General features: G+C 37.9%; 1 protein-coding gene across 2 annotated transcripts in view; it reads left to right on the top strand.

The window, feature by feature from the left end:
- Nucleotides 1–17,958, top strand: part of DYM (dymeclin) — a 273,454-nt gene that overhangs the window by 105,026 nt on the left and 150,470 nt on the right. For both annotated transcript variants that reach the window (XM_045528017.1, XM_045528018.1), the window contains exons 12-13: nt 3,125–3,238; nt 4,228–4,322. In XM_045528017.1, coding sequence (XP_045383973.1) covers nt 3,125–3,238; nt 4,228–4,322 — 209 coding nt within the window. The remainder of the gene's footprint in view (nt 1–3,124; nt 3,239–4,227; nt 4,323–17,958) is intronic.

The raw sequence follows: 17,958 nt of genomic DNA, 5'->3' as shown, positions 1-17,958 counted from the left end.
TTATTTTTCCACATACTTGTGTGGTAGTTTCTCTAGGTGTAGAATTCTAGAATCATAATCTAATCCTCAAAAATCTGTAGACAGTGTTTTATTTTCCTTCATATGTATAGTGTTCAAGAAGAGAACTCTAATGTGAGTCTGCTTCTCTTTCCTTTGGTGGTAACATGTTTCTTCTGTCTGGAAGCCAATAGAATTTTCTCATATACAGTGAATTAATAAATCTTACCAGAATGTTTTGATTGTTTTTCAGTATTTCTGCTTGAAATGTTGAAATTTTTTTCCTCTCAGAAATTTTCTCACATGACAAATATTTCTGTTTTTCTTCTAGTCTGTTCTTTCTGGAACTCTTAAGTGGATATTAGGTATCCACTTTTCTCTATAGCTTCTGTAGAGAACTTCTCAATCTGGTCTTTCAAATCACAAATTTAATTTTCCTTACTGCTTCTTTCTCCTAAAATATCCACTGTTAACAGTTTGCTTTATTCTTCTCATGTGTTTTCTGTATATATAGTAAAGGATATATAAAGGAGTTTCTCAAACATAGTTGATCACTCACATCAAAATAACCTGGGGTGAGTATTTTAAAAAAAACAGATTTCCAGCCTCTGCCCTCTAAGGATTCTGATTCCATAGGGCAGGAGTTAGGTCCCAAATCTGCCTTTTTCCCAAGCATCGCTGGTGATTTCTCTGTGCACTAATGGCTAAGAATCCCTTGCACAGTGCTTGAGAGTATGTGCTTTAGAACAGGACAGATCCAAACAGATCCTGTCTCCTACCAGCTGGGAGACATTGGGTGCATTACTCGACCCTGCTAAGCTTTAATTTCTTCAACTGTTAAATTAGGATAAAAATAGCATCTACATCACAGAGTTATTGTAAGGATTAAATATAATATATGTAAATGATAATGTAGTATAATGTATTATACGTGTAAGCACTCAATAAATGTCATAATAAGAGCTAACACATATAATGCTTTCTGTATTTCTGGCACAGTTTTATGGACTTTACATAGATTAATACATTCGATGCTGGAATTTAATCCCTCCTCATGGAGACATTTAAACTTCACATCTGAAAAAAAGAGGAGTGAGAGGTGGCTGATGGACATGCCATCGTTGAGAAGGAAAAAAGCAGTGATGCAGGAAATAGAAGGTGGAAAATCTGCCAGAACCATGTTCTTGATAAGGACAGAGGATGGCACTTCGGGCACAAAGAGGGAGAGGTTTACCTTGGCTCGGACCATGGACAGTCACACCTGGCGGTGGGATGGACACAAGCCAGTAGATGGGCTCTTGGAAGTGAAGATTCTCTTCCGAGTGCTGTGTCTCCGTGATGGAAGTTGGAAGCCGGGTCATCAGCTGATAGTCAGGATGTTGTGAGGTTTATAAAGAGAGGAGAAAAGGAGAAGATAGGAAATTGTTATCTATGATGGTGGGACAGTGAAGGGACTAAGGAAATGCATGATTCCTGGGCAGGCCTAAGTGCCTACTTGAGACTAGTTGTCTGGAATTTTAGTTGAGACCACTCGGCATAGCTAAGGAAACTAAGATTCAGCAGGGTTGAGTAATGTGCCCAAGGTTTCACAGCTTGTAAGTGGCAGGACCTGTTTGATTCTAAAGCATGTTCAGCCTCAGGTGCAGGCACTGAATAGGTGTGGAAAAGGATGTAACCAAGGTTGGGGTTCTGCTGAGGGAGAATGATAGAGGGAGTTGAGCATATAAGCGGGGGAATGGGTATGATGATTGACCATTGGATTTAAGCTGGATCAGGAGGGTGAAGAACAGTGAAAAGATGGTGAGATAGAAGCACTGTATGTCCAGGTGAGGGTCTAAGAATTGTTGGAGTCCCAATAAGAGGGACCCAGCTGGAAAGATAGGAGGCAGTAGTTGGAGGGTGAAGTCAAGCTTAGGCTGTTACTAGTGACAGTTGTTGGTAATGACAAGGGCTAAGTTCTGATCAAGGGAGAGAGTAGGTGAGGTAGGCTGGAAGACAGAATCATTGGAAAAGAGGAGGTCAGGGAACGGAGAAGCCAGGCATTCCAGATGCTTTTGGTGTCCCGATCACATCCTCTTGACCTACTTCTGATTTCAGCAGCAGCTATGGTGAACATTCCATAGAAGCTCAGACTCCTCTTGATAGCTTCTTACCTGAAAAGGGCACCTCTCCTTTCTGCCTTCACCTCCGGGTCTTCTCTGAAGGCCTAGGAGTCTGTTAGGATCCCAGGCAAGTGCAGCAGAGTACAAGGAAGATGCTTCAGAGAACAGCCCTCATCCAGGGGGGTCAGAAGCCAGTGGATAAGTGCTCCAGCCTGTGGTCCTTTGGTAGACAATTTTGTGAGGCACTCAGGATGGTTCCCAGAGGTCTCATTGGACTTGAGTCCCCTTTGTTCATGGTAGTGACCTTGATGGCACACTTTTGCAGAGGCTTTTCCTCCTTCCCTGTCTTACTGTCCCCACGCCCTTATTCCTGCTTCCTGGGTTATCTTCCAAATAAATCACTTGTATCCACTCCCCCCCCCCAAGAAAAAAAGAATTAGCCTAGAAGTCTCTTCCTTTTTTGTGCATAGAGGAGAATATGGCACCTCAACTCTCCTGGAGTCAAGGAGAAAGGACATCAGGACTAACTTTAATGGAAGGAAACATTAGGGAGTTTTAGTGTTCAGCTGAACTCGTTAGTTCTGGTTTGGGTTTTGTTAGGATTTTTGTTTTATTTTGTTTTGTTTTGTTTTGTTTTTGCATTTTACCTCCTCCTTTGTGGCACTCTAATTTGGCTGCTGTGCTACCCAGTTTTTGTGTCTGTCTTTCTCTCCCTCTCCTTTCTTTCTCTCTCTCTGTCTCTCTCTCTCTCTGATACCCATGTTACAGATTTACTGTGAAAATGTCTCAGCTTGATTTGGAAAACAGTTCGGGTGTGCAGCAGCGCTGCCTGCTCTGCATAGCCATAGCAGAACACTGGCACGTCTCTTCTGGAAGATTCGGGCTCATTCACGCTCTTAGCCTCTCTCTGGACTTCTTAACTGATCTTCAGAGCAAAGCCATGGCTTATCAAAAATTGTGGACATGGAGTAATTCCTTTTTCATTAAAGCAATCATTTTACTTAAACTTTTCTTCCCCATTACAGATATTAAAAAATATTACTTGGTATTCAGAACGAGTTTTAACTGAAATTTCCCTGGGGAGTCTCCTGATACTGGTCGTAATCAGAACTATTCAGTACAACATGACAAGGACGAGAGTAAGTATTTCATAGCTATTTTTCTGTCTTTCTGCATACAGTACAATTAAGACTGGAGTTTAAAGCAATCCCCATTTACAGTGCTAAAATCCTGATGAAGTACAGTGGAAAAACACAGATGAGCAGATAATCACTATATTTCATGGTCGTAGTGAAATGGAATATCTGTTCTTGATATTTAATGGATTGTATGATCAGAATTATTTTATATGAAATAGAAAACAAGCAATGCGGCACATTTAGATAAAAGCTATTGTATATCTTTGCTGGACTGATAACACCGATTTGCCTTTTAAAAGCAGCAAACAACCAAGTATAACAAGATATAAGCAAAGGAAAATATGAATTCAAATGAGAAAGAAAAGTAGAAGGGAGAGAATACTTTAAAGAGTAGGAAAAAATTCTACTGGATTCTATTCACAGTACCTGGGAAGAAATTTCAATTCTGGTCAGTAGAAATGTTATTGTCAAAGAGAAGCAATGTACAGAATTCATAGCTAAGAGAAACAATCAAGTTTACTGAATTGTTTTCAGTTATTTCCTTCTGTAGGGCTAATATAGATATATGTCTGTATTTTTTATCTGAAACTCTAGGAGCCAGATGTGTTTTAGAATGGAGAATTCTTTGAATTTTAGAAAGATAATTATAGTTTATATGCTATATTATGCATAAATTAGGGTCCAAAGCGGCATACTGTAATTAAATGTGAATATTTCTGTAGCACAAGATATTCTAATATACACCATGGTGGGAATAACAGAGACCATCAGTAACATCATAATTTTTTTGTGTTGCTTCCAAACAAGTTGTAAAAAAAAAAAAACAACCTTGAATTTTCAGTGCTTTGTGGATTTGGGAATTAGAGAAAAGGGATTGTGGGCCTGAACTTGTTAAAATGAATGACAGTTGAGTTTACATTTGCTTCTAGTCAGCCTTGCTTAAAATACAGAGAAAACTTGATGTATGTTTGAAACTTGTCTTCTGACAGGACAAGTATCTTCACACCAACTGTTTGGCAGCGTTGGCAAACATGTCGGCACAGTTCCGCTCGCTCCATCAGTATGCTGCCCAGAGGATCATCAGGTAAATGGGAACTTGAAAAGAAACACTGATTTTTGCCTTTTGGCTGACCTGTTAAGAAGGACACTGTGGTTGTTCCTTTTTAGATGTTATCCATGAGGAATATCAAATTTTCCTACTTAATTTTCATCACCTTGTTTGGTTAAACATATCTCATTCTGTTCTGTTTTCTAACCCAATTTTTTGATCAAAGTTAATTGTATTTCCTTTTAATCTTTTTTACAAAATGTAGTTTTAAGTGTTGTGTTGTTAGCGTTTTACAGAGCAGCAAGTATATTTTTTAATAATGCAAACTAAATCTTAATATATTTGAGCATTTTATAGAGCATCACATTACACTTTTAAGGATTTATCTATTTGTTTTAGAGAATTATTTTCTTAGCAGTTTACCCTTATATTAGTTTCCTATTGCTGCCATAACAAATGACCACACAATAGTGGCTGAAGACAACATAGATTGGTTACCTTACCTGTATGTCCAACATGGGTCTCACTAGGCAACATCAAGATGTCAGTGGGGCTGCATTTCTTTCTGGAGGCTGTAAAGGAAAAGCTGTTTCCTTGCCTTTGCTAGCTGTCAGAGGCTGCCTGTGTTCCTTGGCTCATGGCCTCTTCCTCCGTTTCCAAAGCCAGCAACAGTAGGTTGTTGAGTCCTCACATCTCATCATGCTGACCTTCTCTTGTGGTCCCCTCCTTCCATTCTGAGGACCCTTGTGATTTCTTTGGCCCTACCGGAATAATCCAGGATAATCTCATCTTAAGGTCAGAATTATATTGCAAAGTTCCTTTTGCCATGCAAGGTAACATATTCCCAAGTTCATAGGGTTAGAATGTGGACATTTTAGGGGGAGCCATTATTCTGTCTGCCAGAAACCATTGCCTCTTCCCCAACATTTGCCAAAGGCATGGTCTTTAAGGGTAGGGAAGCTAATTAACCAATCGTGAATGAATATCATTTGCAGAGATCTTTAACATATAGGGATACTTTTTTTTTCCTTCTGGTAGGGTGCTCAATATTGTCCAAACAGCTCTTGAGTAGAAAATTTGTTATATAAGTCAGTGAACTCATATTGTCTCCTTTAAGTCTTGCTTTTAGGGCAGTGTAGTTTTGATCATTAATTTTTGTTTTCCAGTCATAGATGATCACAACTTTCTATCACTTTTAAGCTCTGATCTCATATTCTGTCCATTGGTTAGATGTTTATTGACCTGGACTCATTGTTAACAGTTATTTAAAATTAACTTATGGTCTTTATCTGTTTGTTTATCTTCAGAATTTAGTAGAGGATATTTTGCATTGACTCACAATTTAATTTATGTCTGGTCTTAATACATTCTATTGGATTGTATTTTGGGTTTGTACTTGAAAGATTGTTCGGTTGGCTGACTTTGGACTAACACGAATTTCGTGATTTAAAATAAACATAGCAGTTCTCTCGTACCTTGTACTCTCCTAGGTATTCTGAAGAGCCTTTAGTTTCCAAAAGTTAACTTTTGTCACTGTGCTTTATTTCAGCATGACAGATTTCTGTGCTGCTTTCTAGTCTGTTTTTCTGTTTATGTAGAGTTTTACAATGGTTTCATGAAGATTTCATTACAAGATTTTCCTCAATTGATCAATGAACATTTGACCTGTTCAGTATGAAAATAACTGGCTCAGAATTTAAGTTCTGATAAAATGCATTAAACAAAGTAAAAATTTTCCAGATGTGAGAGTTGGGGAAAAATACAAATAAAGCACTGTGCTTAATTTTTTATGTGTGGTGACAAACATAGAGAACAAACTAATCATGTTTGACGAAATAAGAAACAATTTAGATTTGTGATGTGGGTATATTTAGACTAAGTTTATCATCAATAATGAATAGTGCTTTATTTCATTGTAATATTTAATAGATTTTTATTTAGCATTACTCGAGTGAAGAACTATGTTAAGCAATGCAAGGAATATCAAAATAAATAATAAAGATTTCCTGCCTTCAAGTAGCTTATAATTGAGTAGCAAGGATAAAATACAAGGATCCTATATACAGCAGAATGTGGTAAATATTATAATGAAAGAAAATCCCTGTGGTAGGGGAGAGTCGTTGGTTCCCAGAATGGTGAGATCACATCTTATTGAGAGATTAGGCAAGGTGACCAGAGACAGATGGCAGTGGAGACTAGCTTTTCCTAAAGCATCAACTATGACAAACCAAAGCAAAACATGAAGGGAGGGGTGGTAAGAGAGGATGTTTTATATGTAGAAAATAACCAGTCCCATTTAATTGGCATGTCGTGGACCTGTATAGGGAATCCAGGTGAAAAGGCTGAAAGAACCAGCTGGGGTCTTACTGTGGAGGGGCTTAAGTGTTAGACTCACAGTTTAGAATCATGGAAGGAATAGAGAGAAAAGAAGATCTAATCTTCAATAACAACAAAAAAGAAAATGTGAATGAATGAGTTATAAGTGGATTTTTTTTGAGATGGGGTCTCAGTGTGTTGCTCAGTCTGGTCTCAAACTCGTAGGCTCAAACAGTCCTTCTGCCTCAGCCTCCTGAGCATAAGTGGATTTTAAAGAAAAGAATTTAAGGTAAATTTCTAAGGGCAGCAGATGATATTACTCTGTTCAGTTTGTCATACTGAGGGAAGTACAGTTCTAACAGGTTCCCAAGTGCTGCTAATGCTTCTTGCCTAAGACCACATTTGAGTAGCCAGCATGGACCAGAAAGAACATCATGTCATCCAGGAGGGAGCTTGTTAAAAATACAGAATGTAGGCCCAACTTCAAATCCACTGGATCAGAGCCTCCTTTTTAACAAGATTCCCAAATGATTTGTATGCACGTTAAAGTTTAGAAAATGCTTTCAGTTTTGGCCTGGAAATCACGATTTATTTCCTGCGAAAACACTGTCTTGAATTAGAAATGGGGCTAGCCTTTTTGTATTTTGAGGGAACTCATTTTCTACTAAATGTTTGTATTGAGAGTGTAGAATTGTAAAGTATGATAAGGAATGCATAACAAAAACTGTTTAGACACCCGGAAGGGTTATTATAGTAGTACAGCTCGGGATTCGCCAGATGCTCTAGTAACTCCTTCGAGTGAGAAGTAATCAGTTTTCACATACATGTTTCCTAAATCCTCTTTTAGGAAGACACTACACAATTTTATATCTGTCTGTTGCAGAACTCAGAAGAGCCAATATTTCATGTGATTTTCAACAAAATGCAAAACAGAGTCACATGTTACATTGCTGTGATGGGATTTGAGTAAAACTTTTAAAAACCTTCTTAGCTGAACATAAATGTAAGGATTGGTTTCTTACGGTACCTAGGCTACTTTCACATTTAATGACAGTGTATCTCCTACAAACTCTTAGTGTCTCAGAAAAATCACAGATATGATTTGAGTTTTGCTCAACGTTATAAAGTCTTTTGAATGTACTATAAGCATGGATATTTGATATGTTCATTATTTGGGATTATGAGGTTATTAATTCAATTTAAAAACACTTATAAATAGCAGATTATATGCAAGGGATTGCTGTGGGTTACGAAGCTATTATTTATTTCTTGACCTTAAGATTTTCTCTCACAGCCTTTTGCATCCCTCTGCTGGCTCTTTCCTCTGGTTCTCCTTCCCCCTTAGCTTAACAGATAGTTTTCTTTAGTATCTCATTCTGTCTCGTTTTTTTCTTTTGTCTTTACACGTTTTCCCTGGGAGATCACATGTATGCCTATGACTTCACCTACTGTCATTTGTATACTGAAAACCACCAAAATCTAAATTCATAATCTAGATCTTTCTCTTTCTCTCTCACTGGACTGACAGGCAGTACAGTGTTGAGGGTCAGGGCACAGATTCTGGAGCGAGACTGCCAGGGTTTGGGATCTCAACTACGAAACCACTAGCTGTGGAATCTTGGAGACCTCATTTAATTTCTCCATCAGCAGTTTCCCCATCTGTAAGGTGGACGTGGCAGTAGTTGCTTTCTCAGAGGATTAAGGTGAAGATTAAGTGAGTTAATATTTGTATTGGGCTTGGCACATTGTACTGTACATATGTTAGTTAGCTGAGCACCAGCTCTACTAGGTTCACTACCTGAATATCCCACCCTTACTGCAAATTTGATTATGTTTAAAATGAACTCATTTTCAAACTTGCTTTTTCTTTTAAGTTCCGTATCCTAGGTAATGGGCCTCACCACTGTCACCTAAATTGCCAACCAGTTCTGTAACGTTTCTCCCGCCCCCTCTAATTCTGTCTTATTGGGCCCTGAAGTTGTGCATAACTCTGCCACTGTAACTTGCATTCATGCCGTCTTTTCTGTCTCTGTCCTTGCTGTCTTGGTTCACTTGTTCATCATCTTCATCCCAACTGTGTCAGTAGTCTGCATGGTCTTTTTGCCTCCCTTTTCACCCCTCCACACCGCTGCATCCATTTGAAAAACAAATCTGATCTTACTGCCTCCTTTGCTTACAATCAATAATGGCTTCCCATTGCCAGCAGGTTAAAAATCCAACCTGCGCTCCCTACTAGGGTGATTTTGTGCCTCCCCCACTAGCCCCTGAATTTTAACAATATCTGGAGTTTTTTGTTTGTTTGTCTTTTGGTTGCCACACTGGGGAGGAGGTTGCTTTTGACATCTAGTGGGTAGACCAGAGATGTTGCTAAACATCCTACAACGCACAGGGCAGCACCCACAGCAAAGAATTATCTACCCCAAAATGTCAACAGCGTCAAGGCTGAGGAACCTCATCTTAGAGCACATAGTCTGGGCCCTGTCCTGCTATTTGACATATACCTGCTGCTCCAGCCTTCCTGAATCATTACAGTTGCCTGCTTTTTTCACAGCTACATTCCTGAATCTGGATACGTGTGGTCTGGAACTAGAAAAGCGTTGAGGCAGTTCCTGGTATCATCTCTTCTTTCTGTAGGTCTTTCTTTTTTAACCAGCTTCCCACCTCTCTATTCTGTTCATTTTATCTCGAACCTACCGTGGTTTCTTTAGCTCATTACAAGGTTCCCCATCTCGGCTCCTAGACCTTTTGACTTTGGACCCAGCTGCTGCCAGCACAGTTACTGCATATTTCCTGCTTCTTCAGGTTATAAAGAGGAAGAACTCAGTTGGCTCTATTCATCTCATCGTAGCTAGGTCGCTGTCGTTTTCTGGTCCAGGCGCTAGTTACTGGGGCAGGAGCAGAGAAGAAAGGCCCGGAAAAGGAAAAAGTTGGGAAATCTGGCTGTGATTACTTGGCTTCTCTCAGAAGTGCAGGTGGGATAGATTGAACTTCAGAGTCTTGACTTCTCCCAAGTAGGCACTTATGAAACAGTGGCCTGGCCTGACGTTGCAAGTCATGTCGCTTAAGCAGAGTAATAATCACTGGAGATAAAAGGTGGTTTTTCAAACCTTTTGAGAATAAATTAATAGAAAACATAGATTAAGTTTTTAGTTGAAACAATTTATTTTGTAAGAGTTATACAGTTATTTTTGGCAAAATCTAATTATTTAAGAGTTTGAAAATTCTCAAATCTGTGGTTTATACTTTCACCTTTTCTCACAGTTATCTATCAGCAGTGAACTCAGACACTTCAGATTTTAATTAAGTTTATGGCTGTGCAGCTTTCATGTAGTCTCAAGATGGCATTTTATGTGAGCCACCTTTTCCTGCTCTGCACATGTGATGATGCATATTTGAGTCACTCAGCATTTTTTGAAGACTAAAAAACACAAGTTGGTTATTTAACTCTCTGCGGTTAGCTCCTCTATTTTGGGTAAATATAGACCTTTTCAGGCCTGTGGAGTCAAAGAAAGGTAGACGATTTGTTTTTAATAATATTCTAGTATTAACTTGTCCCTTTGGGCTTCCTCACTTCTATTCCCATGGAATTAAGTTTTCATGGATTAATTGTTTTCTGAACCAAATAATACATTGAACTAAAAACCTAGAAGAATATTAATAAGCAAATTGGCTTATTTGTTGTTGGGATGAATTTATATTACACACACACATATTCAGATAAATATTATGGTAACATGATATCTGGCTTTTTTGTGGTTACGATATTTTAGGAATTCTGTCTTATTTTTAAAATAAGGTCCATTTAATAATAAATTCATGCCTTTCATATCACTGTCTCACCACTTGTCTTTCCTTTGTTACATATGAAGCTAGTAAAAGTCTGGAGGCTTGGATAGTTGAGGGTGTTAGCTCTACATAGCTGGTAAGTGGCTGTCCCAGGTTTGTCCAGATCAAAAGCCCATGCTCACTCCAAGAGTGGCAGAATATTCCTTCTAAGAGTGATTCACCTGCCGTGGGACCGTGGACGCAAACTCCTATGGGTTATCTGAAACAGATGGTTCTCTGCAATCTAAAGTAGCCAAGCCCTTGTTATCATTCCATTTGCTGTTCCCCAGCCCACATCCCAACTACTTTGCAATAGAGTACCTAAAGTTATAGTAGCAAAGACAATCAGGTCTTTTTAGTTGTTTTTAAACTGACTATTTGAGTTAGGTATGGATGTGTTCAGGTCTTACAATACATGGTATATGGAAATCCTGGGAAATAAACATGCAAAAGAGGTGATATTTTTCTTCTAATCCTTGATAGTAGATGTAAGAAACTTTTATTTTTAATTCAGTAACTACTTATTGAGTTTCTACTGTGTGCCTACCACTGCCAAAGTCCTGTTTAATTTGAAATTTCTTAAATTTTTATTTTAGGCTAATGCCTTATGTTGTATCTAGAAATTAAGTGTTAATCAAGAGTTTGTTTTATTTTTTAAAACTCTAATTCAGTTTCAACCTCACATCATTATCTGATATCGTTGTAGTCAGGAAATTGTTTCTTTAGGGAAGGAATTATCTGATACTAAAAGTTATAACAAATAGTTCAGTTCTGTTCCCAAAATCTTGGTAAGTTATTTAACCTGTTTTCCATTTGTAAAAGGTGATATGATACCTACTTCATGTGAGTGTTGTAAGAGTTAACAATGGTTCATGAAGTCTTTTGCATCTCTGTTTTCTCTATTATAGTATTATAACATTTTTGAAATAGTTTCAATCTAAAAATAAATCTGGATAATATCTCTAAGAAAGAATTTCTTGTTCTCTGTTAATATTCCTAGATTCTGATTCTCTGCCCAGTGGATCATCAAATTGTGTGTATTTCCCAAATATTTTTCTAAAGAAAGAAAATGAAGATCTCTATGTAGATAGAAGTTTATAATGATGTGTTTTATTTTAGATTGGTAGATCTGAGCAATGGCTTGCAATACAAATCTCTTAAATGAATATGATTTCATTTTTTAAAAGATAGAATTAACTTGCTCTTGCCCAATGCCTAGGAAATAGTTTCCAGTTTCTCCATCCCTTTGGTCTGTGCTGATCCTTGTTTGATCTTGGTGTAGCAGTAGCCAAGAAAGGAAGGAGGAATGTTTGCCTTAAAAATCTGGCTTCCTGTACTTCCTACAGCCAGTGGTACTTTGAAGGCAGCTAAATTTTTCAGGGAAATCTGGCATGGTTTGCTTTTTCAGTAGTCCCTTCTTAAGAAGTTACACTGAGAACATTTAGACAGCTCCCAGTTGAAAATTTATAAGTTTCCAATTGAAAATTTCTAAGTATTCAGAGGATTTGCGAGTAATGTACAACAGGGTATGTTGGCAGACCTGATGGGACATGTGAAAACTTCATAATTGGTTTAATTTCAGTTTAGACTGCTGGCACATTCAAAATGTCAGCTTTAAAGCAGCACTTCATACATTTATCACATTTTTTGTTTCTTATAAGTAAAGACCTTTGTGGACAAAATTGCCACATGGTAAATTAAATGGTAAAATAACTTACATGACTAGTACAACCTCTATGGAAAATAGCATGGAGATACCCCAAAGAACTACAAGTAGACCTACCATTTGATCTAGTAGTCACACTGTTGGGTATTTATCCAAAGGAAAAAAAAAATCATTTTATCAAAAAGACACATGCACTCGAATATTTATTGCAACACAATTCACAATCACAAAGATGTGGAATGAACCCAAGTGCCCATCAACACATGAGTAGATTAATAAAATGTGTTATATGTATACCATGGAGTACTACTCAGCCATGAAAAATGGTGAACTAATACCTTTTGTAACAACCTGGATGGAACTGAGGACCATTCTAAGTGAAGTATTGCAAGAATGGAAAAACAAATACTACATGTACTCACTATTAAATTGGAACTAATTGATCAATACCCATGTGCACATATAGTAGTAAAACTCAGCGGAAACCAGGCAGGTGGGAGGGGGGAGGGAGGGGACGGGTAAATTCACACTTAATAGTGTAATGCACTATCTTGGTGATGGGCACACATATAACTTTGACTCACTGCGCAAAAGCAAATCATGTAACCAAAACATTTGTACCCCCGTAATATTCTGAAATAAAAAATAAAATAATTTGCACGGAGCTTGTTGGAATATCACCATCAAATTGTAGAGGTAGCTGAGTATGGGGGGTGACAGGTTTGGTTTGTACTTTGTCCTCTTAGTTGTGAATTATTAAACCTCCATTCCTGTCTACTACTGTGAGGGATCTGAGATTTTTTACCTTACTTTCAAGCTAACAAATTAGCCCGTCACAGTTTTGTGAATCCTGGTAGGTGACTTAAGATTTCTGGGTCAGAGAGACATAGGACAGTTTGTTATTGTCCTTTTATTTTATTATAAATTATTACAGCAGTAGTAGAAGCAGAATCATTTTCATCTGTGATTTCCCATGCCCACAGGGCAATGTGACAAGGGGCAGGTGACACCTGCAAATGCAGCGGGTTGCATTATAGGAGAGGAACCCTAAGCTTGGGAATTTTACTTAATAGGCTTCAAGCAAACCTGCCAACCTTTGCTTTGGAGGGAGGCATCTTTAATATATTTAATAACTGCCTCTGCTGTAGAGGGAGACACTGTATCTTCCAAGGCTCTTCACTCTTTTTTTTTTTTTTTTTTTTGAGGCAAAGTCTCACTTTGTTGCCCGGGCTGGAGTGAGTGCCGTGGCGTCAGCCTAGCTCACAGCAACCTCAAACTCCTGGGCTTAAGCAATCCTCTTGCCTCAGCCTCCTGAGTAGCTGGGACTACAGGCATGCGCCACCATGCCTGGCTAATTTTTTCTATATATATTTTTAGTTGTCCAGCTAATTTTTATTTCTATTTTTAGTAGAGATGGGGTCTCGCTCAGGCTGGTCTCGAACTCCTGACCTTGAGCGATCCACCCGCCTCGGCCTCCCAGAGGGCTAGGGTTACAGCCGTAAGCCACTCTGCCCGGCCTGTCTCTTCACTCTACAAGCATCCATGAAAGGGTATTCCAGAGCACAAGCCTATTAATGCCTCTGCTTTTAAGAGTGCAGAAACATGAGAGACCCGTGGAGAATTGTCTCCCAACAGTCTCTACCTAGTTATTCATTTCTATGGCCAATTGCAAAAAATCTGTCGCTGTTTCATTAAGGTAGCTAGTTGATAGGGCTCTAGGTTTTATCTCAATTGCTAATGCATTGTATTTATATGTCTCAGAAGGAGTAAAGAACTAAATGACTTCATTAGTTTCTGCTTTGTACATGTGTCATAATGAACCTCCCTCCAGTTCAGATGTCAGCATCATTAACACAACCCTTAAAGCCTTGTTTCTGAGTGGCTTTGACAAAACCAGAATATTTTTGGTTTAAAAACAAATCATAAAGTTGTAGATTTTGAAGGACCTTTAAAGGTGATCTAAGGCTTTCCACAACCACATGTTTGCAATGGGAAAAAAAAAACATTTTCACTTTTAAATACCCTTGATGAAACAGTAAAAATGATTAGTTATAATGAATCATGACCCCTGAATACATCTTTTAAATATTTTGTGTGATAAAACTAGAAGTTAATGTAAAGCACTTTTACTCCATACTGAACTACAATGATTATCTTGAGGAAAAGTATGTGTGGGATTGAGTTGTGAGCTGAACTAGCCACTTTAGTGATGGAATACCATTTTTACATGAAAGAACACGTGACAATCTTGGCAGACATTTTCTTGAAAAGGAATAAAGTGAGCCTGTTACTTCAAAGAAAACAACTGCCAGTGTCGGTTGCCAATAATAAAATTAGAGCTTTCAAGCAAAAATTAGAGTTTTGAAAAACTTGTACCTGACATCACGAGTTTGACAGCTTCCCAGTAATTTAAAGACCAGTGTTATAAGATCAATGATGTTAATAAATGTGGATTTTTAAAAGGTGGTATGATGAAATGTATCCACATTTGAAAGATCTGCATAACTCAGTGAACCAATGTTTTTCAAATGACTGAAGAGTTTTCATTAACTATATTATTTATGCTAACATGTAATATATTTATTATTAAATTGAAATGAATTAATACATATTTTAGATTTTTCTTAGTTTTAATGTCTGTCAGTATAACCCACATATTAAAAAGTTCTTTGGGGTCCTCAATAAATTTTTAAGAGTCTACAGGGGCCCTGAGATAAAGGATAAGAACGACCACTCTAACTCTCTTTCAGAGGATGAGGTTGGTAGGGTGAATATGAGCATGTCTGTATTACAAAGTTCACTGTATATATTTTTAAATATCTACTATTTCTGAATTAATTATACTCCTTCCTTCCATCAAAATAATCAATATTTGGGTATGTTTGTATTATTCATGCTTCCGTTTAATATTGAGAATATAGTCATCAGGGGTTGGGAGAGAAGGGGGTATACAGAATATATAAATCATGTTTGTTCTCTGTAAGAGCTCAGGGTCTCTATCTTAAAAAGCCATAAGATGGCAATGTTACTGTACTAAATTTTTTTTTAGTTCATTGCTCATCTTACCTGGGTGTGGCTATAAAATAAATTTGTTCCAGTTATCAATGGGTGTGTAACAAACCATCCCAGAATGTAGTGGCTTAAGACAACAATTTGTAATGATCTCTCACAATGCTGTGGGTTGATTGTTCAATTGAGTGTTACTCACTTGAGGCCTTATACGTGTTTGCAGTCAGATAGCCAATGTGTTGGATGTCCAGTGTGACCCCATCTCCTGGCTGGCAATGGATGCTAGCTGTCAGCTGGGAGGCCTGTGGAGGCATTGACTGGAACACCTCAGTTCTTCTTGTGACCTTGCCACGAAGCGTGGCCTTCTCACAGCAATGCAGTCAGCTTTCCAAGAGAGAACATCCCAAGAGTGGCAGAAACTGTAAGATTCATGACCTAGCTCAGCTATCCCAGAACATCACTTCTCCCACATTTTATTGGTCAAAAGCAGGTCACAGAACCTGTCCAGATTTAAGAGGAGAGGACCAGGGAAAGGCATAAATGCTGGGAAGCGTGGTTCCTTTGTGGCCATCTTTGGATACTAGCTGCCACAAGACCGCCATAAGGCCATTGAATTATGTGTTAACAATATAAATCACAAACCAGTGTCGCTGGGAAAATGAATGACGACTTTCATTCTTAAACCCTGGGCTTAAGATAAACATCTAAATTTCTGTTCAAAATAGAAAATTAAGGTGAATCCATTCAAATGCTATTCTTTGCATTTTTCTTTTCTTTGCTTAATTCACATTTCACATAAATGTTCTCTCCTCTTGCCTGCATTCAGTTTCTTTTGTTGAGCAGCAAATGCCCACTTTCTAGAAGAGGTGTTTTTACTTATAGCCAGAATGGGAGAGGAGCAGGTGCACAGAGTTCCTGTACTCTGCATGCTCATGCAGCTGCACTTACGGGCCACCGAGTGGTGGTGATTGACCAGATATTATCTTTGGTTTGAGAAAATGTAGGTCTGTGTTATCCTTTGGCAGTATAACTAGCTGGATGTTACCTCCGTGTCAATGGCAGCTCTAGAAGTTATATACAAGAGAGGCTGAGGGGCAACATTAAATTTGGAGGCTGGAGCTTGTTGAAGATTGTTTGGAAGTGCCATTGATACACCATTCACACTGCCTTGTATTCATAGTGGCTTGGGGATCTATCTGGCTGGAGGAAATTTGATAGGGGGATGCTTTAACTAAAGCTCCCCTTGGTGGTGCTGTTGCACTATAACTTCTAAGGAAAACATCTCTTTGGTGCTGATTTTTTTTCATCAAACATTTTATTGGACACTAAGGTGCACCAGGCCCTGTGCTAGGCTTGTGGGAACTAATGCAACACAGTTATTGTCCTCATCGTCTAATCCTGGCTTTAACTTTCTGGACATTTTCTGAAGAGTGAAGAAATAGTACATAGTTAATTGAATTCAAGCCAGATTCATAGCTGCCTGTAGACACTCTGGAAGCAGTAACCAGTTTGCCTAAAGATGATGCGTTCATAAAGTTCACAATTTTAAATGTTACTTAAAAGGGTATGAAATAGCCCTTACATTGAGTTTAAAATGTGTGCTTTCAATCTAATAAGAAAAATGCAATTAAATCTTCACTGACATGCCATTTTTCACCTATCAGATTAGAAAAATCTGATTGCCAGAATACGTAGAAAGAGACCACCTCCAAATTTATTGGCAGAGAGTGTAAATTGGTACAATTCCTGTGAAGAACAGTGTGGCGATAATTTATCCAAATACATTAGCCTTTGACCCAACAGTCATGCCTACGTTTGTGCAAAGTGACAAAGGTACAAGTTTATTTTGGGAATTTTTTTATAACTCAAGTATCCATTAATAGAGACCTATTTAAATAAATATTGTACATTGATACAGTAGACAGTGTGCAGGTGTAAGAGAGTAAGGTACTGATGGAAGGCTCATCAAGATTTACTGTGTGAAAAAAGCAAGACATGGAACCAAATGTGTAGTGTGTGATTAGTGTGGAGGGAAAACAATATATGTTTGCATTTGTCTTTGTTTACGTGCAGAAACTCTGGAAGGACACATAAGAAACTGATAAAAGTGGTTCTGGGTTGGGAGGAAAGCAAGACTTTCACTGTAGATATTTCTCTTCTTGTCCCTTACCATGTAAGCACCAAAGGGGACAGTGATCTTTGTTTTATTCACTAATGTACCCCAAATACCTATAACAATATGTGGCATATAAATAGTATTTTTAGAGTAAGTTATTATTCAGAAACAACTCAAAAAACAAGCAACCTAGGCTTATTACAAAAAGTATAGATGAACTTGAAGACAACTATAATATCCACTTCCAGGTAATCTTTAATGCCTTGGTGTGTAACACTCTAGGTAATTTTCTATTCATATGTGTGCAATATATTTTTATAAAAATAGGGTATACCACATATGGAGTTTTACTGGCATTTTCTATAGTATATATAGAAATACATCTTTGTTGAAAGATGTATTTCTGTAACATGGCCTCAAAATATCATTGAATTTATCCAGTTAAAATTAATAATGCCATATATTTGGGCATTTAGCTTGTTTGTTTATATGCATGTGTATACATATACAGATCTGGAAAGAAAATCTTTATGCGTACGTACCAGACAGTGTGTGATTGTGGTTAGCAGTGTGAACACTGGAGTGAGACCTACCTCCACCTCTTGCTAACTGTGTGATCTTGGGAAATTAAGTAACCTTTCCATATGTACAGTCCCTCATCTATAAAATGTGAATAATAAAAGGCTCTGCTTTATGGGGTTATTGTGAGGATTAATTCAGTAAAAATAGGAAAACCATTC

Source organism: Lemur catta, chromosome 16, assembly GCF_020740605.2.
Source record: "Lemur catta isolate mLemCat1 chromosome 16, mLemCat1.pri, whole genome shotgun sequence".
Classification (NCBI taxonomy): domain Eukaryota; kingdom Metazoa; phylum Chordata; class Mammalia; order Primates; family Lemuridae; genus Lemur; species Lemur catta.
This window is presented reverse-complemented; position numbering and strand designations above follow the sequence as displayed.